Raw genomic sequence first — 22,328 nt, forward strand, 5'->3', positions numbered from 1 at the left:
TGAACTAAGTAGCGGACAGAGCGGCTAACCCCGCAGTAAGCCGCGCTATTCAGCCGCGCGGCGCAGACGCACCGCTGCGCTGTGATACATAACATGACGCACATGTCGCGCGCACGAGGAACTCCAAAAACCCGCCGCAGTCAGGTGGTCGTGTAGAGGTGTTTATTTCCTTCAGATCACACACATCTTTATCCTTCTGTTAACATCTTTATGAAGACGTCCCGGCCTCATTTGAGCATAAGTCACTGTTCTAATTAATTATATAACTAATAAACGTATACATAAATCATATTCATTTGAGATGTAATAATGAGCTATACAAATACAATTTAAAGGTCTTACCTTAATTTAATATAAACAAATACATACGAGAAAATCACTATGCTTTCGTGACTGCAAACTGTAGTTCTTCAACATTACTCTCTCTCTCTCCCCCCTCCCTCCTCACCCTCCTGTGTCTCGCCCTCTCACTCACTCCCCCCTCCTCACCCTCCCGTGTCCGTGTGTTTTCCTATAGAGGAGTAGCCGGTCTCCTCTATCACCACAACCCGCTTCTCCTTCACCGAGAGAGGAGAGGAGCAGAGCTGATTGTGAAACTATTTTTCTCATCTCATCAGTCGCGCTGAGGCCGAGTCCAGTTATTTTCTACTTGTGATATTCCAGTTTGTGAACAGTCTGTTCAAAAATATTTTTGAACACATCTACTTGAACTATTGAAGCTGCAGAAGAATGGCAGTCTCTTTTGGCCTCGCGGTCCTCTGGCTGTACGGATGGAGTTATCTTTGCGTTGGAGACTGCGCGATGCTGAAAGACCACCTCGCCTCGGAAAGACTATCGGAGTTCACACAAAAGTCGAATAAACTCCACGGCAGAGATGTGCTCTCACAACAGGACACGATGACAGAGCACATGCAGATGCTGTACGCAAAGTACAACCAGGCTGGCTTCCCGTTCAAAGACGGGAACACGGTCCGCAGCTTCAAAGCGCGCTGGGGTACGTCCGCTTCGCTGCCTTTTACGCACGCGTTTAAAATGTATTGTCGAAAAATAAGCACGTATTTTTTCCTTATAGGATACGGAATTGATTAGTTTGATCAGGTTATACGGGTTGTGTTGCTGCTAGAACTGCAGTAATACACCTGCAGTACTGCAGTACTCGTGGTGAGACGGTGGTCAAAGTAGGCTATGATCCAAACCTGCGAAGTACAGAATATCTAGATTGATTATGGCTATAGACCAAACAGTGTACATCGGCTTATGAAAGTTTTTCGTTTTACTTACGCATCCCATTCGTTGATTTAGTTCTGTTGGACCTTTCGTTTAAGTGATTGGCTGCTCATCCTCCCCATTTAAAACTTCCTCCGCTGGGAGTGTAGTGTCCCCTAGTGGCATGAAGCTGTATAGGTCTGGGTTTATCCACAATGAAGTAAGACACATCATTTCACGATTTACTTTATAAAGCCAACTGTGAGTCACATTTTAACATGTATGTAATAATCCACACAGGAACCGTGAAGCAGAAAGAGCTTCAGCTCTTCAACCTCACGTCCCTGACCAAGTCCGAGGCCGTCCTGTCAGCCACGCTGCACTACTACATTGGAGACCTCCAGGACCCTGCCCCCCAGGGAGCCCCCCAGGGCTGTGCCCGTCCCCGGAGCTGCAGCCGCCCGCGGGCCCGCACACAGAACCTCGTCCAGATGGTAGTCTGGACCTTTGCCTCGGTCAACAACCACACCAGGACACTGGGCCACTTCTTGGTCAACGTGTCAACGCTGAACCGGGACATCATCTCGTGGCAGTGGAAGGATGTGACGCGCGTGGTCAACCAGGCCAAGCACCACGACGAGCTGCTCATCGGCATCCAGGTGACCTCACGGGGCCAGGGGCCCTGGAAAACGCTCCTCCCCGAGCGGCCGCCCTACATCCTGGTGTATGCCAACGACTCGGCCATCTCGGAGCCAGAGAGCGTGGTGAGCACGCTGCAGCGGCACCATGCTGTGGTAGGCGAGGCATCACTGGCGCCCGGCTTCCACAAACTGGGATTAAACGTTCTTAATAACACCGCCTGGCAGCGGGTGGAGAGGAGACGTAGGCGCTCGGTGAACGCGCTGCTACCCCTGCAGAACAACGAGCTGCCCGGACCCGAGTACCCATTCAAGACCCCCACCTGGGACGACCCCGGCCCCTACGACCCCCTGGATGCCAAGCCGGACCGCCGGCCGCGGAAGAAGTCTCGTAAGAACCAGAGGAACAAGATGCCCTTGCTGCAGTTTGATGAGCACACCATCAAGAAGGCCCGGAAGAAGCAGTGGGTGGAGCCCAGGAACTGCGCACGCAGGTACCTGAAGGTGGACTTTGCTGACATCGGCTGGAGTGAATGGATTATTTCTCCCAAATCCTTTGATGCCTACTTCTGCTCAGGGTCATGCCAGTTCCCCATGCCCAAGGTAAATCTTGTCCTGTAGCTCCTCTAGTACAGAATGTATCCAGCTACCCATGACATGCTTGGGGTCGTATGAGAATGCTGGCAAACCTTAACGTATCTTCCCCCAGGGCCGTGTCCTGAATTTACCTTTTGAATAATCTGGACACACCACTGCCGATATCATAACTTTGAAGCAGACCTGTTCCCCTGTCAGATAGTTCTTAATACATCCTGAGGTTCTGTATTAGCAGTTATTTCATGTTCAGGTCTCTTTCTGGCCACCAGACGAAAGTCTTCTCTTGGTTTCCATTCTGGATTTTCTGATTTTCTGCAGGTCAAGGTTAGTGTCACTTACAAATACAGCTTTTGCATTGGTTGGCTGTAGTTGATGGAATATTTAAGAGGAATAGCCCCTTGCCTATTTCATTGTCATCATTTCAAAAGCAACTTTTAAAGCTTAGATGTGCAATAACACTGGTGTGTGTGTCGGCCGTAGTGGTTGATGATGTACAACTAGTGTTGTATGAGTGCATTTCTAGCATGGTTGCCTGGTAGCACTTTCAGTTTTAGGTTGGTTAGGTTTCCCATTATTCTAGGTTCAGTTCCAAATATGGTTCTATAAATATTACATATATTAAATATTAAATTAAAGATATAACAGTATATAGACAATACAGACAAACCTGTTATAGGGGGCATACCTCACCTCCTGTGATACCTGAGGAAACACCTGACCTATGATACCTGTTGTTTCATAGTGTTTCTCCTAGAATTGGTGGTTCGCACCGATAATACCCTAAACGGATGAGGAGCGCGGGATGAAGTATTGGCGCGGTTGCTTCAGTGAGATGGCGCAGCAGGCGCTCTGCAATTTTATGTTTGCTGTTAAGCCAACACGCGCTTTAGTAAAGCGTTTGATTTTACTTAAAGAGTACCATTTATTTAAAGCATTGGACTTACTAAAGCGCGTGTGCGATATCCTTAACGCGTGTGTGCAATTTACTGAAACGCACGCACACTTTACAAAAAAAAGGACTTCTGGGCTCCGTAGAATCCTTGATATATGTATCAAGGATTCTACGGATGAGTTGGTGAAGGGAAGAAGCTGGTCTTCACTAGGCTATAGGTTGAGTATTCCATCAGTTTTTGCACCGGCGCGACTACTATAGGAATATGCCACATATTCTCATTGCGGCATGTAAATAGTGTTTAACGTGCGCGTGGACTTTACTGTTCATCAGGTGTGACCTGAGGAAAGCATTTCGTTTTCACATGCGGGGAGGCCACGATTCACGCTCTCTCTCCACGGTAATTTAAAGGGACTTTTAAAATGTGTCTGTACTGGCCTGTACAATTATAGGGGAAACACCGAGGACCAGGGCCGTGCAGAGACCTTTTGCGGGGCAGGGGCTAAATCAACAATTTAACCTAAATTTACAAGTAAAAATGATACATTGGGCCTTACATCAGACTCCATCCACATGAATAAAAAATGCAACCGTTGTTCAAACAAAATGTAATTTTACATACAGTATTAATACTATAGAAAGGATCAAATTTGATCAAATTAGATTAGATAAAATCTATATATATATTAGATATATATATTATATTATATTAGATCAAATTTTACACAATGCTAAATCCACAATACTGTGCACCTTAGAATGAAATATGGAGCCTTACATCAGACTACATTCACAGAAATATGATCCATCCAAAATGCAACAATCTGACATCATACTATAAAAAGGTGTGCTAACTACTACAGCAATTAGAATGAGAATATTTTAAACTAATAATTGCATACTGATTCGCTATAATGCAAAATATCCGCAAAGAATAACCTGCAGTAAGTAACAGCCCACCATTGGCAACTTCGACTACAGCAATCAGAATGAGAAAATGTATTTCTATTGATTTGTGTTGATTTCTTTCCTGAAACAATTCCATAGTAAAGTATATGCCACCAGTCTGGGGGGTGTAATTTGTTGACGGTCCCTAAGACAGATGGCAGCCGGAACGTAGATTTAAGTGCTGTTCTCGCAGATATTGATGGCAATTTATGTCGTTGTGATTTTTGTCGATACGGTGTCCTAAACGGTCCTCAACATACTACACCCGTAATGTAGTGAATTTGTGTTGATGAATCCGATTGCAGGGTAGGCCTTAGTCAAAAACCGAATATCCGGCGAATATCAAACCTACTGCTAACTTTTACCCACTACAAAACGAGATAAATGTTAGTTAATTTTCAACATCAGCTAAATGGTTTTGGAAACAGACTGTCTGTAGTGCTCTTACCCTGCTTTTCACCGTCTCTTAAAACATCAAGATGCGCATCTTGCAGGCAAATGTGAAATGTCACGTTGATAGCCTATTACGTCACCTACAGGCGCAGGTAGACGAGGCTACCAACTTTACTTCTATATTATTAATTCTATTATTATTATTATTATTATTATTATTATTATTATTACTATTATTATTATTATTATTATTATTATTATTATTAAGACATTTTTTATTCTCGAATAATTGATTCACATGTTCATTTTTAAATGTTCATGTGTAATTTTACGAAGCATTGATAATTTAAATGACCACTCAAAAGGGCATTTTGGACATTCAGAGGCATGGGGCAGGAGCTCAGGCACCTATAGCCCCCGTGCCTGCCGAGGACCCACCTGCCCTGTCATACCTCTTACAGAAGACACACCTGACCTGTTATACCTGTTATAGAGGACACACCTGACCTGTGATACCTGCGGACCGACCTGACCTGTGATCCCAGGAAAGGATAGACCTGACCTGTGATACCTGTGGACAGGCCTGACCTGTGATACCTGTTATAGGGGACACACCTGACCTGTGATACCTGTGGACAGGCCTGACCTGTGATACCTGTTATAGAGGACACACCTGACCTGTGATACCTGTGGACAGACCTGACCTGTGATACCTGTTATAGAGGACACACCTGACCTGTGATACCTGTGGAAAGACCTGACCTGTGATACCTGTTATAGCGGACTCATCTGACCTGTGAGGCGTGTTAAAGAGGACACACCTGACCTGTGATACCTGTTATAGCGGACACACCTGACCTGTGATACCTGTTAAAGAGGACACACCTGACCTGTGATACCTGTTATAGCGAAGACACCTGACCTGTCATGCCTGTTATAGCGGACACGCCTGACCTGTGATACCTGTTATAGCGGACACACCTGACCTGTGATACCTGTTAAAGAGGACACACCTGACCTGTGATACCTGTTATAGAGGACACACCTGACCTGTGATACCTGTTATAGAGGACACACCTGACCTGTGATCTTGACTCTTGGTCTTCCCTCAGGGCCTGAAGCCGTCAAACCACGCCACCATCCAGAGCATCGTGCGGGCGGTGGGCGTGGTCCCAGGCATCCCCGAGCCCTGCTGCGTACCGGAGAAGATGTCGCCCCTCAGCATCCTCTTCTTCGACCAGGATAAGAATGTTGTGCTCAAGGTCTACCCCAACATGACCGTGGACTCCTGCGCCTGCAGATAGGACCGGCAGAACCTCTGCCCACGCAACGTACACCACAATGTCTACACACAATACCACAAAATAACACCAAATCACAAAGGTAATGTGTAGTTCACATGACTACTCAATAGCATGTGTCCTCTGACACACACACACACACACACACACACACACACACACACACACACACACACACACACACACACACGCACACACACCTAGAGACACAAATATACATAGATCCACATAGGTGGACCATGGAGGTTGACAGCTCATTATTTAACGTGTCCTTCAGCATCCTGTTCATCATCCTCTCCTTTGTCTTCCTTTTTATTCTGTGGAGAATGAGGGAAGAGGACTCTTCTTCAGGCCTTGAAGCTTATTAATCATTTATATTTCATTACAAATTAGTGTTTAGTTCACTGTAGGAAGAACACAAGGAGCACAATGTTACTGTTCTTCCTTCAGCTCTCCACAACATTCAGTCTTGAAACTGAAGACATGAATAAGAGAAGAAGGGTGTACAAATTCCACAGAGTTCAAAATCTTTTCAATGTTGATCACAGGATAGTTTTACTGTTGCTGCGGCGATGTTAGCTAGGTGGTAGACGGTTACTGATTCTGCAGCAACGCTATAAAGACGTGACAGGATATTACTGTTGCTACGGTATCGCTAGCTAGGTGACAGGATGCTTCTGTTGCTACGGTACCGCTAGCTTTGTGGCAGGATGCTACTGTTGCTACGGTATCGCTTGCTAGGTGACAGGATGTTATTGTTGCTACGGTATCGCTAGCTAGGTAGCAAAATGCTACTGTTGATACAATGATGGTAGAAAGGTGATAAAATGTGACTAGCTGTGTAACAGAATATTTTTGTTGCTAAATTGCTATGCTAACTATAGAAAGTTGAAGCTTTAGCACATTTATATTTCACATTGTACATTGACAGCATAAAAACAATAGGAAAGTATGTGGGATCAAATTCAACTTTTGTCTCAATTGTTATTGAGATACGGTTGGATCTCGTCAAACTAATAAAGTTATCTGAGAACCTCTTCAAAATATTGCTGATCTGGAATCAGCATCCCCTTGGTTATAATAACCCCTGAGTTCTGAACTATGATCATAATGATCATCTCTCTTCCTCTAGCCTTCCCACAAGGCTACGACTGTTAAAAGGACCTCTTTGGAAACAGCTTTAAGAGGGCCAAGGACTTTTCTTGCATGTTCTATGTTGACAATTAGAACGTTTAGAACCTAAGGCGTCTAGCCAACCACTTTTTCTATTGCCACGGGAAGCAGATGAGGCCAAAGTATTTATTCTGAACCGATAGATTGATATATAGAGACTAATGTTTTTTCTATAGACTTGTACATTGTTTGTATATAATGCACTATATGTCGATGATAAAGTATTCAGTAGGAAAAATCTTCTATTTTTATGCGTTGATTGGGATATATTTTATGTTCATAATGTCGAACCCAAACAATGATAAAAAAACATGTCATCTTTTCATAGAATGGTTGGTTATGCAAATTGTTTAGAATTTTATATGAAATACTTAGCTTTGTTATGTTTTAGAGACTTTGGTTTTATTTTCTATATGACTATATGTGCCTTCAAAAGACCCTGAGTTAGTGGGCTGCAGGGGCTCAGGTGTTCATTAACACTGTGTCTGCTCCTGTACATGTTTTGATGTTGCAAAAGAAGTGCTTGTACTATAAGCTTTATAAGAAAATATATTTGTATATGGAAGTGAAATAACATCTCTTTATTGTCTGTCTTTTGCATGTCTAGTTTAGTCAGGCTTTTAAATGTTACATTGAAATATAGTATATAAGTTTAGTTTACAAGGCCTTGTAAAAGGCCAATTGTATTTTACTTTAGTGTAGTTTAGAAGGGGTTTAACGTTACTTTGTTTTAAGATGTGTAACTCCGTGTTCCCATCTAGTGGCGGGGCAGTGTTACTGCTGATATTCCTAAATCCAAATATTATAAAACATTATACACGTGCCTTAACATAGTGAAACAATATAAATAAACCATTTTAAAAACATAACCGTGATAAAACATTCAATAATAAAATAGTGCATAAACATATTATAGTGAAAAAACTTGAATTTAACCATTTAAAATCGGGTCACTATATATATATAATATATATATAATTTTTTACTTATGGCATGATGAAAAAATACCAAATCTTTCAGTCAGTCTGTCTGTTGGATGACATGTTTCAGTCCATTAGATCACATGTCAGATAGATGACATGACATAAAAGTCACGTTAACATTACACTATACAACATGTTAAATATTAAAAGTGTGCAAATACTATTTGATTGTTCACTTGGCAAAGCTATGCAGATGTTAGTGGCCTTGGTTATTTCACAGTCGCAGTTTAGATTTGTTCAGAACAAATCCATTTCCTATATATCCCATCCACTAACCCCAGCAGTACTTGGGCCAGTACTTGACCTCTAACCCCAGCGGTACTTGGGCCAGTACTTGACTTGTGCGGCCCTCTGCCTGGAGGTGGTCCGGGCCGTGACCTTTGACATCGGAAGCGGTTGAGGTGTTTTGTAGGTCTTGAAGCCCCGCTCCTCGTAGGGCTGCTGGGTGGCCCTCGGCAGGAAGTGAGCGGAGACATGTTGGGTTTTGACGCGGGGGCTGGAGCCCATCTTGGCCCTCCCTCTCTTGTTGAGCGCTACGAGCCAGGGCCGGGCAGTTCGCGGGCCCCGGTGGACCACAGACGAGAAGGTGTTGTAGCCGTCCTTCTGGAAGCTCTCCTGGAACACACAGTCCTCAGAGAACCCTTCCTACAGGGGCCATGGAGAAGAATCATACTACTCGTTTTCCTACAGACCAAGGAATGGAAACAAACTAACCTTCCTTCCTAGAGACCAAGAAAGGGAAATTAACTAACCTTCTTTCCTAGAGACCAAGAAAAGGAAATTAACTAACCTTCCTTCCTAGAGACCAAGAAAAGGAAATTAACTAGCCTTCCTTCCTAGAGACCAAGAAAAGGAAATGTATACATTTCCTCTGGACTAAGGAAAGGAAACTGACTAACTTCCTAGGACCAATGGAGCGTGAATCCTTAAGACCACAAGGAAAGAAAATATTCTAATTGTGAAGGGGTTGTTTTTAAGAGGAAGGAAAATAAAAACTAAATAATAATAAATGCATTAATCCCTTTAAATGTATTTATTTGTATTTTATCATGCATTAAGACCATGTGTGTACCATGTGCACACTTGATGACTGCTACCAGCTATTTTTCATTATAAAGACACACCCATATATGGACATCAGTGTTGCAATGATCAATAATATGTAGTAACCTGGCCCTACCTGACTGGGAGGGGGGGGGGAGGGGGGGGGGGGGCAGAGTCACAGAGGTTAATGAGTGCTTTGCAATGCTGATGTTTGTTATTTATTCTTAAAGTTGTTGTATGAACACCGCCAGTCAATGCCATAATCCAGTATTCTACAGCGTTCCCAGTTTGATGGCTAATAATAGTTTTCCTTGATGGGAAAGTGCTGGTCCTTCTCCTTGTAGGCCCTCACGAGCTCTCACAGGACTTCCAGGCTGCAGAACATGGTTGAATTAGGATGTTTGGTAAACATGCCATTCAGCAGCCAGAATGCTGGGACTACAGCAAGCACATCAGCTATGCATGCTGGCCCTTTGTAACGGGACTCCCTACTGACCCAACCATACTCAACCTGCTGCCAATGATCCTTATGGAGTGAGCCACGATGCACAAACGTTCTCTGAACCTCTCTCTCTATTTCTTACAGAAAGCATAAGGAACATTGTGTTTTAAGTATAGAATATCCTGACTCTCTTTATAACAAATCACTGGCTATCAACAGTGAAGATTACACATGCATCTCTAGCCCTAACTAGCTCTAACCACCATCCACTATTACACTCAGACACCAGCTAAATCCAACCCTAACCACCTGCCGTACCTAACCCAAACCACCATTCTTAGTTACATAACTGACTGCACCTAATCCCAGGACTGTGCACACAGTGAGCCCTATGCAGGCATACATATGAAAGATGACAGACTTGAGGAGAGATGTGGCTCTGTGTGTCACCCGACACCGCCAGCTAGGCCCCGGGCCCCTGGGGGTATTCAGACCCCTAACCCACTCAGACCCATAACCTATACCACAGATGAGAGAGAGTCTATATGTCTCATACTATATGTACTATATGTCTTATGCAGTGCAGAGGGTTTATTGCAGATGGTATGTCTATAAAAGCAGAAGACCAGAGGGATGGATGAGGGCGGATTTGGACTTCCGAATGGCCATACGGAATATGACCTTTAGCTAAAGCCTCTTATCTGTCTTTTTCAGTTGTCAGTCGGTCTCAACACTCACAGTTGAGGCTAAATGTGTCAATGGGACATTGACTCGGTTATGGGATGGGCAAGGATAGGGGTAAACAGGCTTCCTTTCCTTGTAGTCCAGTTTTAAAAGTCTTCTGAGTGTCCAGACCTCAGAGAGGATGTTCGGAAGCTGGATGAATGTAACAGAGATATATTTACCAAGCATATTGACCTTCCAGGTATTAGCCACCATCCCAAAAGACACTAATCTGTCCAAATAAAGCTGCTTCTGAAGTTGTGTGTGGGAAGGGGTTGCAGAACTGACTCTGACGTTCCACCACATTGACCTAGCATTAACCATTATCCACTCAGATCCATTTGAACCATCATAAAAGCCATCGCTTGGGATCAATCAATAACCCAACTGAAGGTGTCAGCAACATTTTTAACCTTCAGCGTATGTCTGTATTACCAGCAGCACTCCCACACTCTAACTTAATATGTCCTACATGGTTGGGTTAACCCTAACCATCTCCCCACTTTTACTAAATATGTCCTACTTGACTCAGTTCTCCCTAAGCCTCTCCTGGTGGTTTACTGTTGGTCCACCTTGGGGCTGAGTACTCACAGTGGCATGGAGGCGTCCTCGATAGTTCATGGCCAGAAACCTGCGACTGGAAACTCCTCTGATGCCGACCACACCCTGGGACATGGCGAAAAGCTCCACAACACCTGGGGACAGATGTTACCATTACCTGGGGTTCAGCCCTAACCCTACCCCAGACCCGTGTTCTCTAACATAATACCAGACCAACCTTCTCCAACCTGATACATACACTTAATCATCTCAACTGCATGATGTATATAGGCCTACTTAGTGCTCAAACACTATTCAGTGTTTGAAACTTAGGCCAACATGTATTTTCATAGTGTGTTGGCTATCTACAACTATGAGAAACTTGATACCTATATTTATTACTATGGAGACCTGGTGACGTGTGACTAACATTGCATTTAAACTCTTAGTGATGTCAGTAGGTAGCCTAGTACAATCAAGTACAATGAAACACAATACAATGCAATCTAAAAACAAAGTTGCGTTTAACTCATATGCGTGACATCTTATCTCAGCTGGAGACGTTCAATAAGTCATACTTAAGTGGTTAGCTTCGTGACTCCCGTTGACTCGGCCGTCGGGATGGATTTGCAGATGGAAGCCGATGCCGACTCTGCAGTAGAGTCTGCAGGTCCTGCGTCCGGACCCGAGCCGCTCTGTCCCGGCGGCAGCAGCACGGATCAGGTGAGCCACAGTCAGAATATAGAAGGGAACACGCATCATTCCGTGATGGTGCCAGTGTTGACTTCGCTCGTCCACTCCTGCATGTTGGCAACGCGCGCACCGACGAGTAGTCTCGGCTGCAGTACTTGAGTTGTTCTGGCACGGGGTGGATATTTTTAACTCCAATGACCTCACTTCTGCTTGATGTATGACAGAGCTTTAATGGACTCTCTTTCATCCGGATTTCATTACTGAATTGCCAAGTCCGCTCAGAATAGGTACACGTGTGCGTAACGCTAAAGAAAACACGACCGACGGCGCAAGGCTCTTCCGCTGCAAGAAGGTGCCTGTGCGCGGCATTTTACGCACGGTAGTAAACATCGTTCCGATTGTCAAACAACATTCGGAAGAAAAATGAATCAACGGAAAGCTACTTCTAGTGTTTCTCATAACCTGAAGTACGAACTACCATGCTGACCCATACTGAAGTGTTTGGATACATACTGGAGTCACCAAAGATGTTCCAAATGTCTGATGAGCAGCAGTGAAATATCTTGTCACACACGCTTGCACGCAGGCACACACACACACACACACACACACACACACACACACACACACACAAACACAAACACACACACACACACACACACACACAACCACACACACACGCACACACACACACGCACATACGCATACACGCACAAACCATCATGTTGTTGTTGTGGTTATAAAACAAACAGCCAGTCCTCACCAGTGTACCACATGGAAAGCAGTGGAAATGACCCCTGTAATCCCAGCAGGCATTGTTTATCTTTCACATTAAGGATCTGATACGAGTCTGCTCTCCCCTAACCTGATTATCTTAGGAGACACTCTGAACCCTCTGAGGCTGACCACCCTGGCTCACGGTCCAGGAATGCTGTTCCTACCCTCCCGAGAGACACAGCGACCCTTGATTAGTTCATCAAAGCCTTAAGCAGCTCTTTCGAACAGAGCCCTGGGCCCATAACGCCCTCAGCTTCAGTTCAGCAGGACACCGGCTGTAGCTGATGACCTGAACATGGCTCTGGTCTATACTGCTCTTTACTGGTCTACAAATGTCTGAACTGGTGTATACTAGTCTAAAATTATCTATACTGGTCTGTAATGGTCTATATAGGTGTACAATGTTCTATACTTTTCTTTACTGATCTGTACTGTCTATCCTGGTCCTTACTGGTCTACTGATCAATACTGATCTATACAGATCTCTATCTAGACTGCAATGGTCTACACTTGTCTCTATCTGGTCTGAATTGGTCTATTTACTGATTCATTCTGATCTATACTGGTATAGACTTTACTGGTATAACTGGTCTGCACTTGTGTGTACTATCTGTACTGGATTATACTGGTCTGTATATGGTCTGAACTGATCTCTATACTGGTCTGTATTGGTCCGTACTGCACTATAGTGGTATTAACTGGTCTCTCTCTGAGGAGCAAACAGGTGCAGCCTATATACACTCTAACTCTAACTGCTCTCTTTACCACAGTGTGGACAGAGCTCACATACCAGGAGGACAACAGACAGACAGACATGGAGGCGGCCAATGAGAGCTCTTCCATCTGCCAGGGAGAGTGTAAATGTGTCCCTGTCTTCACATGGGTTGATTGAGTGCTTTATGTGTCAGGAATAGGTAATACTGCTCTTGTATATTTATAAATATAAATACTTGATGTTACTCAAGGTGATCTTGACTCTGAATGCATTAAATAGCACAACATGAGGACTTGCATGACATCAGCATTACAGTGAGATTACACTCTCACTTGTTCACTCTCTCTCTGATATTTCTAGACTGTTAGCTCTATAGCGACGTTTACATTCTGATTGAAAGTTAAATCATTGCATGCTTTGTATCTTTGTTTGATATATCAGACAAAAAATATAAACACACCGCGCACACACACACACACAAATTATATATTTGTATAATATATATTAAGCAACACATACACACGCACACACACACACACACACACACACACACACACACACACACACACACACACACACACACACACACATACACACACACACACACACACAAACACATACACACCGTGAAGTGTCCACTTAAAGTGCAAACGAAGCTGAAATTATGTAGATTGTGTAAATGGCAACATATACTAGAAAGGCACTACTGAGTAAACCGACTGACCAAACAGTGCTTCTAGGCATCGTGCACTATTGATGTACTTGCACATGTTAATCGCATGGTGGCACTGCTGTACCTTTTAGCTGTAACATGGTGGTCAGCGCATCTCATAATTCAAAATCAGTGCAAACATACAGTAAGATGCAAAATAATCGTAAATATAATCTATAACTATACAACATCTAAAACAATACATGTAGGACTATATTCAGGCCCTATATAACTTTAGATTTATCGTTATATATATAGATCTATAGGTAATAACTGGTCTTCAAGAATCGCATTATTATATTCTGCCTTTGTTAATGTCGATAAAGCAAGACGAATATTGAACATATCCATGTCATGGGTCTTTATATCGTTGTTTTGCGTCCAAGCTAATGCCTTGCGACTAGATCTTTTGCAGGCTAATTATTAGAATATAATAATATATACGTAGGCCTATTTTACACCTGATTTTCCAATTCTCAAACACCTATACAATCTGAGGACGCGGCCGCCTTGAACTATCCATAAAGCCTATGGCCTACTGGTCTACTGGTCTGCCCTATAATATAATGCTCCTGTAAGCCGATTTTTGGACACAAATCATTTATCGTTATTCTCACTGAGGCACTTGTGTGGTCGACGTTTTCCTCACATAAAGAGCAGGATTATGCCTTGTTTCTGCTGCGGTGAACTATCTCAGGGTTTGCATTCAGGAATTTCGTGGTTTATACAAGTTAAAAGCGGTGAGACTAAGTATAAGGCCTATAATTATTATTAAAACATCGGTTTTAGGAGATTATTTCCTGATGGTCAACAGACCTAACGCCTACAACTTAGGCTATAACCATTAAAACGACCTGGCTCCCATCATTAGCATATGCCTGCTAGCCTACTTATTATAATAGGCCTAATAATAATAATGATAATAAATCATAATAGGCCTATTATTAATAATAATAATAATAATAATAATAATAATAACGATAATATTGGCTATGTATTTGAACTGTTTTTGTTGTTATTATTATTTTTATATTATTAGGTATTCACGTTGTATCTGTGGATGCTTATTGTTATTAATAGTATTATTACTATTATCATTATTTTATTTAAATTATTATTATCATTATTATTAAATGTATGAATCTGCTCTTATCAATACATCTAGTGGAAAAATCATAGAATTTCCCTGTCAACGTTAAAAATGCAATAATTACCCTTGTTGAAGGTCAATGTAACAACGAAATATCCTGATCGCTATAATAAGCCCTAACATAATACTAATATATTACTAAGAATAACACATAAGAAGCGATGCTTCAGCACCTTTCCTCATCTGCTGACACAGGAGCCGCATTTGGAAAATAAAGCTATTTTATTGTCAATGCATTCAACATGATTAGATAAACTATCAAGTAATAAATTTCCGCAAAAGGAAGGACAAACTAATCCCCACTGACACAAAATATGACACTTTGTATTTCAAATAAAACGAGATATTTACACTGTGGTGAATAGATCTTAAATCTTAATATTACATGCACTCTGAAATAGCCTGACCCATTTAAACCTTATAAAATACAACTTACTGTACACGTAGGCCTACACATATTTAAGTCTTCCCTTATGTTCAAACATCAAGTGTTTCTTAAATATATTAATTTAAAGTCAAAAACGCATTTGAATACAAGGAAAACATCAGTAGAAAAGACGGAGAGAGTGGACCGTGATGAGGAGGATGAAAAGGACGCTGATAAGAGGTGATGAACGAAGGAAAATATTATTCTTTCCTATTGAAAAAGTCCAGAGCTGATTGGTTGTTCTTCCGAGCGCCACAGAGGAGTCAGTTATGCGACGTCATGTGACGCGACAGGTGATGCCGCTCGCGGAACGCCTCGTTGCAGATCGGACACCGGAGCTTCTCCTCGCGCCGCCGCCGCACCAGCGGCTCCACGGCGAACTCCTTCTTGTGGTGCGAGCGCATGTGGTACACCAGGTCCGACGTCATGCGGAAGGACGCGTTGCACTTTGCGCACCAGTTCTGCGCGGGCAGGCAGAGGGAGGTGAAGGAGGGGGGGAGCAGGGTGAGGGCCGAGGGGAGCTGGATGGGGACCGGTCCGGAGGTCTTTGGCCAGAAGGCGGTGGCGGCGGCGTAGACGAAGGGGCCCTGCTTCATGGGGGCGGGGCCTAGCTCCATTCTGGCTGAGGAGTCCAGGAGCTTTGGGGCCAGGAGGGAGGAGATCTGGGAGAAGGAGGAGGAGCGGGAGGGCTGGCTGAAGGCGCTCTTCCGCTCTGCTCTGCTGCCCGCCCCCTGCTGAGCCAGCGAGGGGAAGGGGCTGGGGGGGGGCGGGGCCTGGGTGGGCTGGGTCTCTGACAGGACCTGCCTCATGTTGAGGTGCTTGTCGGGGGTCCGGCTGCCCGGGCGCCCGCCCCCTGACTCCTGGTTCTCCAGGTTCGAGCTCTGGGTGCTCCTGGAGGACTTCAGGCCCTGCGAGGACTTCCTCACCTCGGTGAAAGCACTGCGTTTGGCCCCAGGACCCGCGTCCCCGGTGGTGGTGGGGGCCCCCACCACCGGGGAAGGGGCCCGGGGGCTGTCGTCCAGCCCGTAGGCCCCTCGGTAGTTGAGGGCGGAGGTGGCCAGCTCCTCTTTGGATTTGGGCCCCGGCAGGGCAGCCCCCGGGGGTCCCAAGGCATCGGGGTACTTCCTCTTCCCGGCGCTGTGGACCTCGGCCTCGCGGTCACTGGGCGGGCCCCGCCGGCTCCGCTCCAGGTCCCGAGCCAGGTTGTGGAAGTCCGTGGCGGGCTTGATGGCATCAGGGGGGCCGGGGAGTGGCTTGGGGCTGGACCGCCCAGGGGTCCCGCCTCCTGGGGGCCCCGAGGGGTCCACCCCCTCGCTGGGGGGCCGGGGGTCAGCGGTGGTGTCGGTGGGGGTCGTGGGGGGGGTCTGGAGACGCTTGGTGCAGCGGAACCTCAGGTGAGACAGGAAGGGGAAGTCAAACAGGAAGCGCTGGCTGCAGTCGGGGCAGGTGTGGGCGGTCGAGCCTGGAGAGACAAGACATCTTCAGTATTTACTATTTTAAATGCTTTTTCTTTTCTTTATATCTGTATTCTAATATTGTTCAAATATTGCACTTTGTATTTAACTTTTTTGTTTAACCTTTTAGTCCAATTTGTTCACTACATGTAAATGTTAATCTTCCATGACAATATACCTTGTTTGAACTGAATTGAACTTGCCAGAGAGAGCAAAAGAGAGAAAGTGATCGTGTTCATGGTTGATTTGAACACGATGTTCCTTGTTAATTTGGTTTGTGTAGAACTGAAAATCGGTTGCTATGGAAACGTGACGTCCACTTTAGTACTCTATTTACTAACGTTAACTCACTTGAAGGCGGGTGTCTGTTGAAGTTTAAAACTATTGGATCTGCCCAGTGCCACTCTGGATCTGCCATAACCAATCGCTAACGTTTGGCTGGGAATCACGTTGCGCGCAGGCTGTAAGCAAACCAAACACCGTGCGTGAAGATGTCCGTCAATGAGAGCTGATTGTAACGTCATTGTTCTCAGCCACTCCCTCTGTTCGCTGATTTGACACACAACATTTGGACGGAGAAAACCCAAGAATATACCGCAAACCCAGACGTATTACTGAAGGGAATTGAAAATTGAGCGGAAGTACTTAGGCGGGCGGAGCCACAAACGTTAACTCACTTGAAGGCGGGAGTTGGAGTTGTCTGTTGGAGTTTAAAACTATTGGATCTGCCCAGTGCCATTCTGGATCTGCCATAACCAATCGCTAATGTTTGACTACAACTCAAACTAGCGCACGACCTCAAGATCATTGTTCTCAGCCACTCCCTCTGTTCGCTGATTTGACACACAACATTTGGACGGAGAAAACCCAAGAATATACCGCAAACCCAGACGTATTACTGAAGGGAAATGAAAATTGAGCGGAAAGTACTTAGGCGGGCGGAGCCACAAACGTTAACTCACTTGAAGGCGGGAGTTGGAGTTGTCTGTTGGAGTTTAAAACTATTGGATCTGCCCAGTGCCATTCTGGATCTGCCATAACCAATCGCTAATGTTTGACTACAACTCAAACTAGCGCACGACCTCAAGATCATTGTTCTCAGTCACTCCCTCTGTTCGTTGATTGGACTTGCAAAATTTGGCCGGAGAAAACCACACAGGTTTTGAACTACACACTTTTCCCATCTAGATTCCACTTGGGTTTTGGATTGTCGGTGCCGTTAAAGTAGTTAACTATTTTGAAGAAGCATTATGCTAACGCGGATCTGCGCCGACTTAGGACGTCACGACTCTCCCAGTCAAGGTTGCATAGCAACGGCAATGTTTCATAGTTTGTCTTCACCGAAATGGCACCAGAGTCCGCCTACGGAGGAGGTGGCACCAACGCTGCTCGTCCATTCATTCATTTAGGTTGTGAATGGTTGCGAGCAACTCCCGCCTCCATAACAAGTATGACTATGAAGTCTGCGCAGATCAGAACTAGCTCCCGGTTAGCATTAATAATAGTTAGCTACTTTAACAGCCCGACAATCCAAAACCCAAGTGGATTCTAGATGGAAAAAGTGTGTAGTTCAAAACCTGAGCAACTTCTTCGCCACCTACAGAGTTTGTCCTACGATCATTCAAAACCCCCATGTTATTTTCCATATACATTTAAACATGGAACCAAGAGCCTCGGAGGCGGGACTTATTCTTCAGAGGTCTATTACTGAATGGAAATGAAAATTAAGCAGAAGTACGTAGGCAGTCAGAGCCAGGCTAACATGTTAGCGCACTGATGCCCTCTACTCAAAATTACACTTTACAAATGTAGGCCTATCGGTACTTATTATATATTATTTTAAAACCTTTCGGCATAGAAAAGTGACATAGAAAAGAAAACTGAAACATATTTTTTATATTCTTCCATATTGTGTTGTAATGCAAGCTGCATTGTATATTGCATTTTTCATAGAAAGTCATATTTGTGACAAAAGCTTTTTCTCTAATAAAATATTAGACAAGTTAATTCATCTGTTAATGTCTTTATTGATCATCACAAAAGTAGGAAGTGATTAGCAAACTGAGTAGCAAACTCAGATGTATATATATATATATATATATATATATATATATATATATATATACATTTTTTTGAAAATCATGCATGGAAATGAACCGAAAAAAATCGTTGCATCGAGACGCATCGATAATCGTTTTAGAATCGAATCGTTGACCTCATAATCAGAATCAAATAGAATCGTGAGGTGCCAAGAGATTCCCACTCCTAATATATATACCCCTAATATATAAGGGGTAATATATACCCCTTATATATAGGTTTTATATATAAGAAGAAGTATATATATATATATATATATATATATATATATATATATATATATATATATATATATATATATATATACTGTACATCCATGATACTTTATATTTCATATATAGCATATCTTAAACTTTTCCTAGTTTTATAATCTTTGTTTCACTTGATTAAATGTTTATTTTGCCAAGTAAGCTGCTTGAATTTAAACAGAGAGGGTGAGAGAGAGAGAGAGAGAGAGAGCTACTCGATTCCTTTTCTATTTATAATTTAATCTGATGTAAAACTTTGTGTTTGAATTAACTTTTATATTCCACCGACATGCAGCATGAGCACATCGGATGAGAGAACCTATAAGGCCTATATTACATGCCTATGCATTACATTCTATTAATGAATGGGTTGCATTAATCGATACCTTTATGTAATGTATGTATTGTATTTTATATTCAATATGATATAGAGGTTTTATTTAAACCTTAATCATTATGTTAATATTAGATTGTATTTGGAATGATAAAACTATACATTTAATTGTAGTTGTATATTCCATGTTAACTGCCACTTGGTCCTGCAGATCGGCTTGGATCTCTCTGAGTCGCAGGGAGAGCCGTGTCGATTGAAACACGGGACGATTGAAACACAGCGATTTCCTCGAAAACCACTTCTTTCACGTCAAATTTCGTCATTACGTTCAGCACGCAAGACTGACCAACCCCGGGAAGTATTTTGTAATGACGTCATACCGTTCAAATGTTATGGCGCGTTCACATCACTGGAAATTATGGGAAAACATTTTCGTGACGTCGGAAAGTTCACGTGAACGACACCTCATGACGCTGTTATGATTCTACTTCCGTTCGACAACTCGGGCCAAATTTTGATAACAGACTTGCCCAGTTGGTGACGTATGGTTTACTAGTGACGCGCATGAACATGGCGGAACATTACTCAATATAAAAGTGTCAACCATTATATCACATACTTTACTATTGATTGACGTTGTAACGTCTGTTGGCATGACTTTGCTTAGTTATAAACGTCGTGTACTGGTAAACCAGCTCTAGATAAGGGCATGTGTTGCCTTCCATACAGTGGCAATGCTGTATGTGCTTTTCATAAATAAAAGCCAAAGGATAGTAGGTGGTAGGCATCAAGGAAATAAAGGCATGCAAACTTGAAACTGATCCTACTAAGTTCTGTTTAGTTCTGAATGGTTTTTATTGGAAAAAATACCTGTTGTGAAGAACTTTTAGATTCCCAACCGGCTGTTTCCCAAGTGCACATGAACGGTCACTGTCGGGAACACGCGTAAGCGTGAGCGTCATCACTGGCGAGCCGTCTCGTTATCACCAGGAGAGTGAACGCGCCTTTATCCCCGCGAACCGGTTTTTGAGTGCGGTAGGCGTAAGTAAAATCTTTCGTGCGGTTTTTTAGTAATAAACTTTTTTTTTTTGTTTCATGCCATAATAATATGAGAATACAACAGATGAATTAGTACTTAAACCTGTCCTAAAGTGTGCAATGTCAGAGTTTGGAAGTTAAGAGGCAAAAAAGGTTTAAGTGCCAGTCGCTGTCGGGAAGATTGAATCACTTGTTTCAAACGTCCCGCACGTCAACATTTTGTTAAAAATAAATAACAGGATGTTCAACTGTGCATCCCTAAACATGACTTAGGACAGGGAAATAAGTAAATTAAATGAAAATGTAGTCGTCCAACTGGTATAAAAGAAGAAAGGTGAGTTTTAATCGAAATGTGCATCTTGACAATTACGCACAGGACAGAAATATTTTTTGACCTATTTATATTATGAGAAATTATGTACAATTAGTACACTAGTATGTTGAGCGACATGTTGCATAAAAACAAGAGTAAGGTCAATAGTTTCTGTTTAAAATATGCTGTTTCATTCGTCCCGCATATGTGTTTCAAACGTCCCTACTAGGCGGGGCGTTTGAAGCAAATGTCAACTTAGCCTACGTTCAAAGTAAAAAAAACAGCGCGATCATCCAACATATGTATTCAATTACACTTGTAACTAAGAGAATACACATGTGAGTTGTTGATCACATTATGAAATTATTTGTATACGTCATCTTTGAAAAAGACGTTTAACTGAAAAGTGTTTCAATCGACCCAGCTCTCCCCTATTTATATTTATATTATATCTATGATATGATATCTGATGACTGACCCTTGGCCCTGATTGGCGGGTCCGTGGTCTCGCGCAGCCCCAGCAGGTCCAGCAGCTCCCGGCCGTACCACACGAGCAGCTCCTCGTCCTTGTGCACGCGGCGCAGCGACCGGTAGAACAGCTGGCCATTCTTCACGTAGGCCTCGAGGTTCTGCTCCTCCGGGTCCCGAGCCGACTGGACCAACCGGAGCCACATCACCCCCTCCGCCGAGCTACTGGCGGCCGAGGTATCCACCTGCACACACACGCACGCACGCACGCACACACACACACACACACACACACACACACACACACACACACACACACACACACACACACACACACACACACACACACACACACACACACACACAAACACACACACACACACACACACACACACGCAGTTAGCGCTCCATTCCACTCCTCCTGAATGAATGCGCGCCGTCACTCCATTTGATTAAAATGGAGAGGATGTTTCTGTCGGTCTAAAGGGTTGTAGGGTGTCCTGTGAGTCTAAGCAACTCACCCGAAAGATGTAGGGCGCCGTCCGCTTGTCGGTGGACTTGAGGGCGATGAAAGCGATGCTGTCGTAGAGCGTTGTGTGGCTCAGCACGCACGGGCCGAACAGCGCGTTCTCCGGGACGTCACACGTGGTGAACACGCTCGTGAAGATGTCCGTTAAACATTGGACCGCCTTGGAGTCCCCCCCGGTCCAGACCCGCTCCTCACCCCCCGACTCCCCTGGGTCCATCTCTCCCTGTAGAGAGAGAGAGAGAGAGAGAGAGAGAGAGAGAGAGAGAGAGAGAGAGAGAGAGGTTTGAATGAGAAAGTCTTCCTCACCAGCTGTCAGATCAGATGTCTTTCTAATGAATTCAGAGCCCGTCGTGACGTCATCTTTAGCATATTGATACGGATTCTTCACCAAATGTATTTATGATGTTAAAGAGCTGGTCAGATAATTAGATATGATTATCTTTAATGGATGGATGGTCCCTGATTAGTATATTCATTAATGTATAGGCCT

At 43.8% G+C, this 22,328-nt stretch overlaps 3 protein-coding genes across 3 annotated transcripts; 1 reads left to right on the forward strand and 2 right to left on the reverse strand.

Annotated features, from left to right (window-relative positions):
* Nucleotides 1-604: 604 nt before the first annotated feature.
* bmp3 (bone morphogenetic protein 3) lies at nucleotides 605-7,590 on the forward strand. The gene is made up of 3 exons (XM_079754681.1): nucleotides 605-994; nucleotides 1,507-2,447; nucleotides 5,787-7,590. Exons 1-3 carry the CDS (start codon nucleotides 730-732, stop codon nucleotides 5,976-5,978), a joined length of 1,398 nt encoding a protein of 465 aa, XP_079610807.1. The 5' UTR covers nucleotides 605-729; the 3' UTR covers nucleotides 5,979-7,590.
* Nucleotides 7,591-8,437: 847 nt separating this feature from the next.
* Nucleotides 8,438-11,639, reverse strand: fgf5 (fibroblast growth factor 5; the record flags this gene model as incomplete). Its single annotated transcript, XM_079744680.1, has 3 exons — nucleotides 8,438-8,776; nucleotides 10,932-11,035; nucleotides 11,459-11,639. The coding sequence occupies 3 exons, from the start codon at nucleotides 11,637-11,639 to the stop codon at nucleotides 8,438-8,440; spliced, it is 624 nt and encodes a 207-aa protein (XP_079600806.1).
* Nucleotides 11,640-15,617: 3,978 nt separating this feature from the next.
* prdm8b (PR domain containing 8b) lies at nucleotides 15,618-22,055 on the reverse strand (the record flags this gene model as incomplete). The annotated part of the gene is made up of 3 exons (XM_079746598.1): nucleotides 15,618-16,816; nucleotides 21,320-21,554; nucleotides 21,831-22,055. The coding sequence occupies 3 exons, from the start codon at nucleotides 22,053-22,055 to the stop codon at nucleotides 15,618-15,620; spliced, it is 1,659 nt and encodes a 552-aa protein (XP_079602724.1).
* Nucleotides 22,056-22,328: the final 273 nt, after the last annotated feature.

This window comes from Pollachius pollachius, assembly GCF_949987615.1.
Source record: "Pollachius pollachius genome assembly, chromosome: 1".
Lineage (NCBI taxonomy): Eukaryota > Metazoa > Chordata > Actinopteri > Gadiformes > Gadidae > Pollachius > Pollachius pollachius.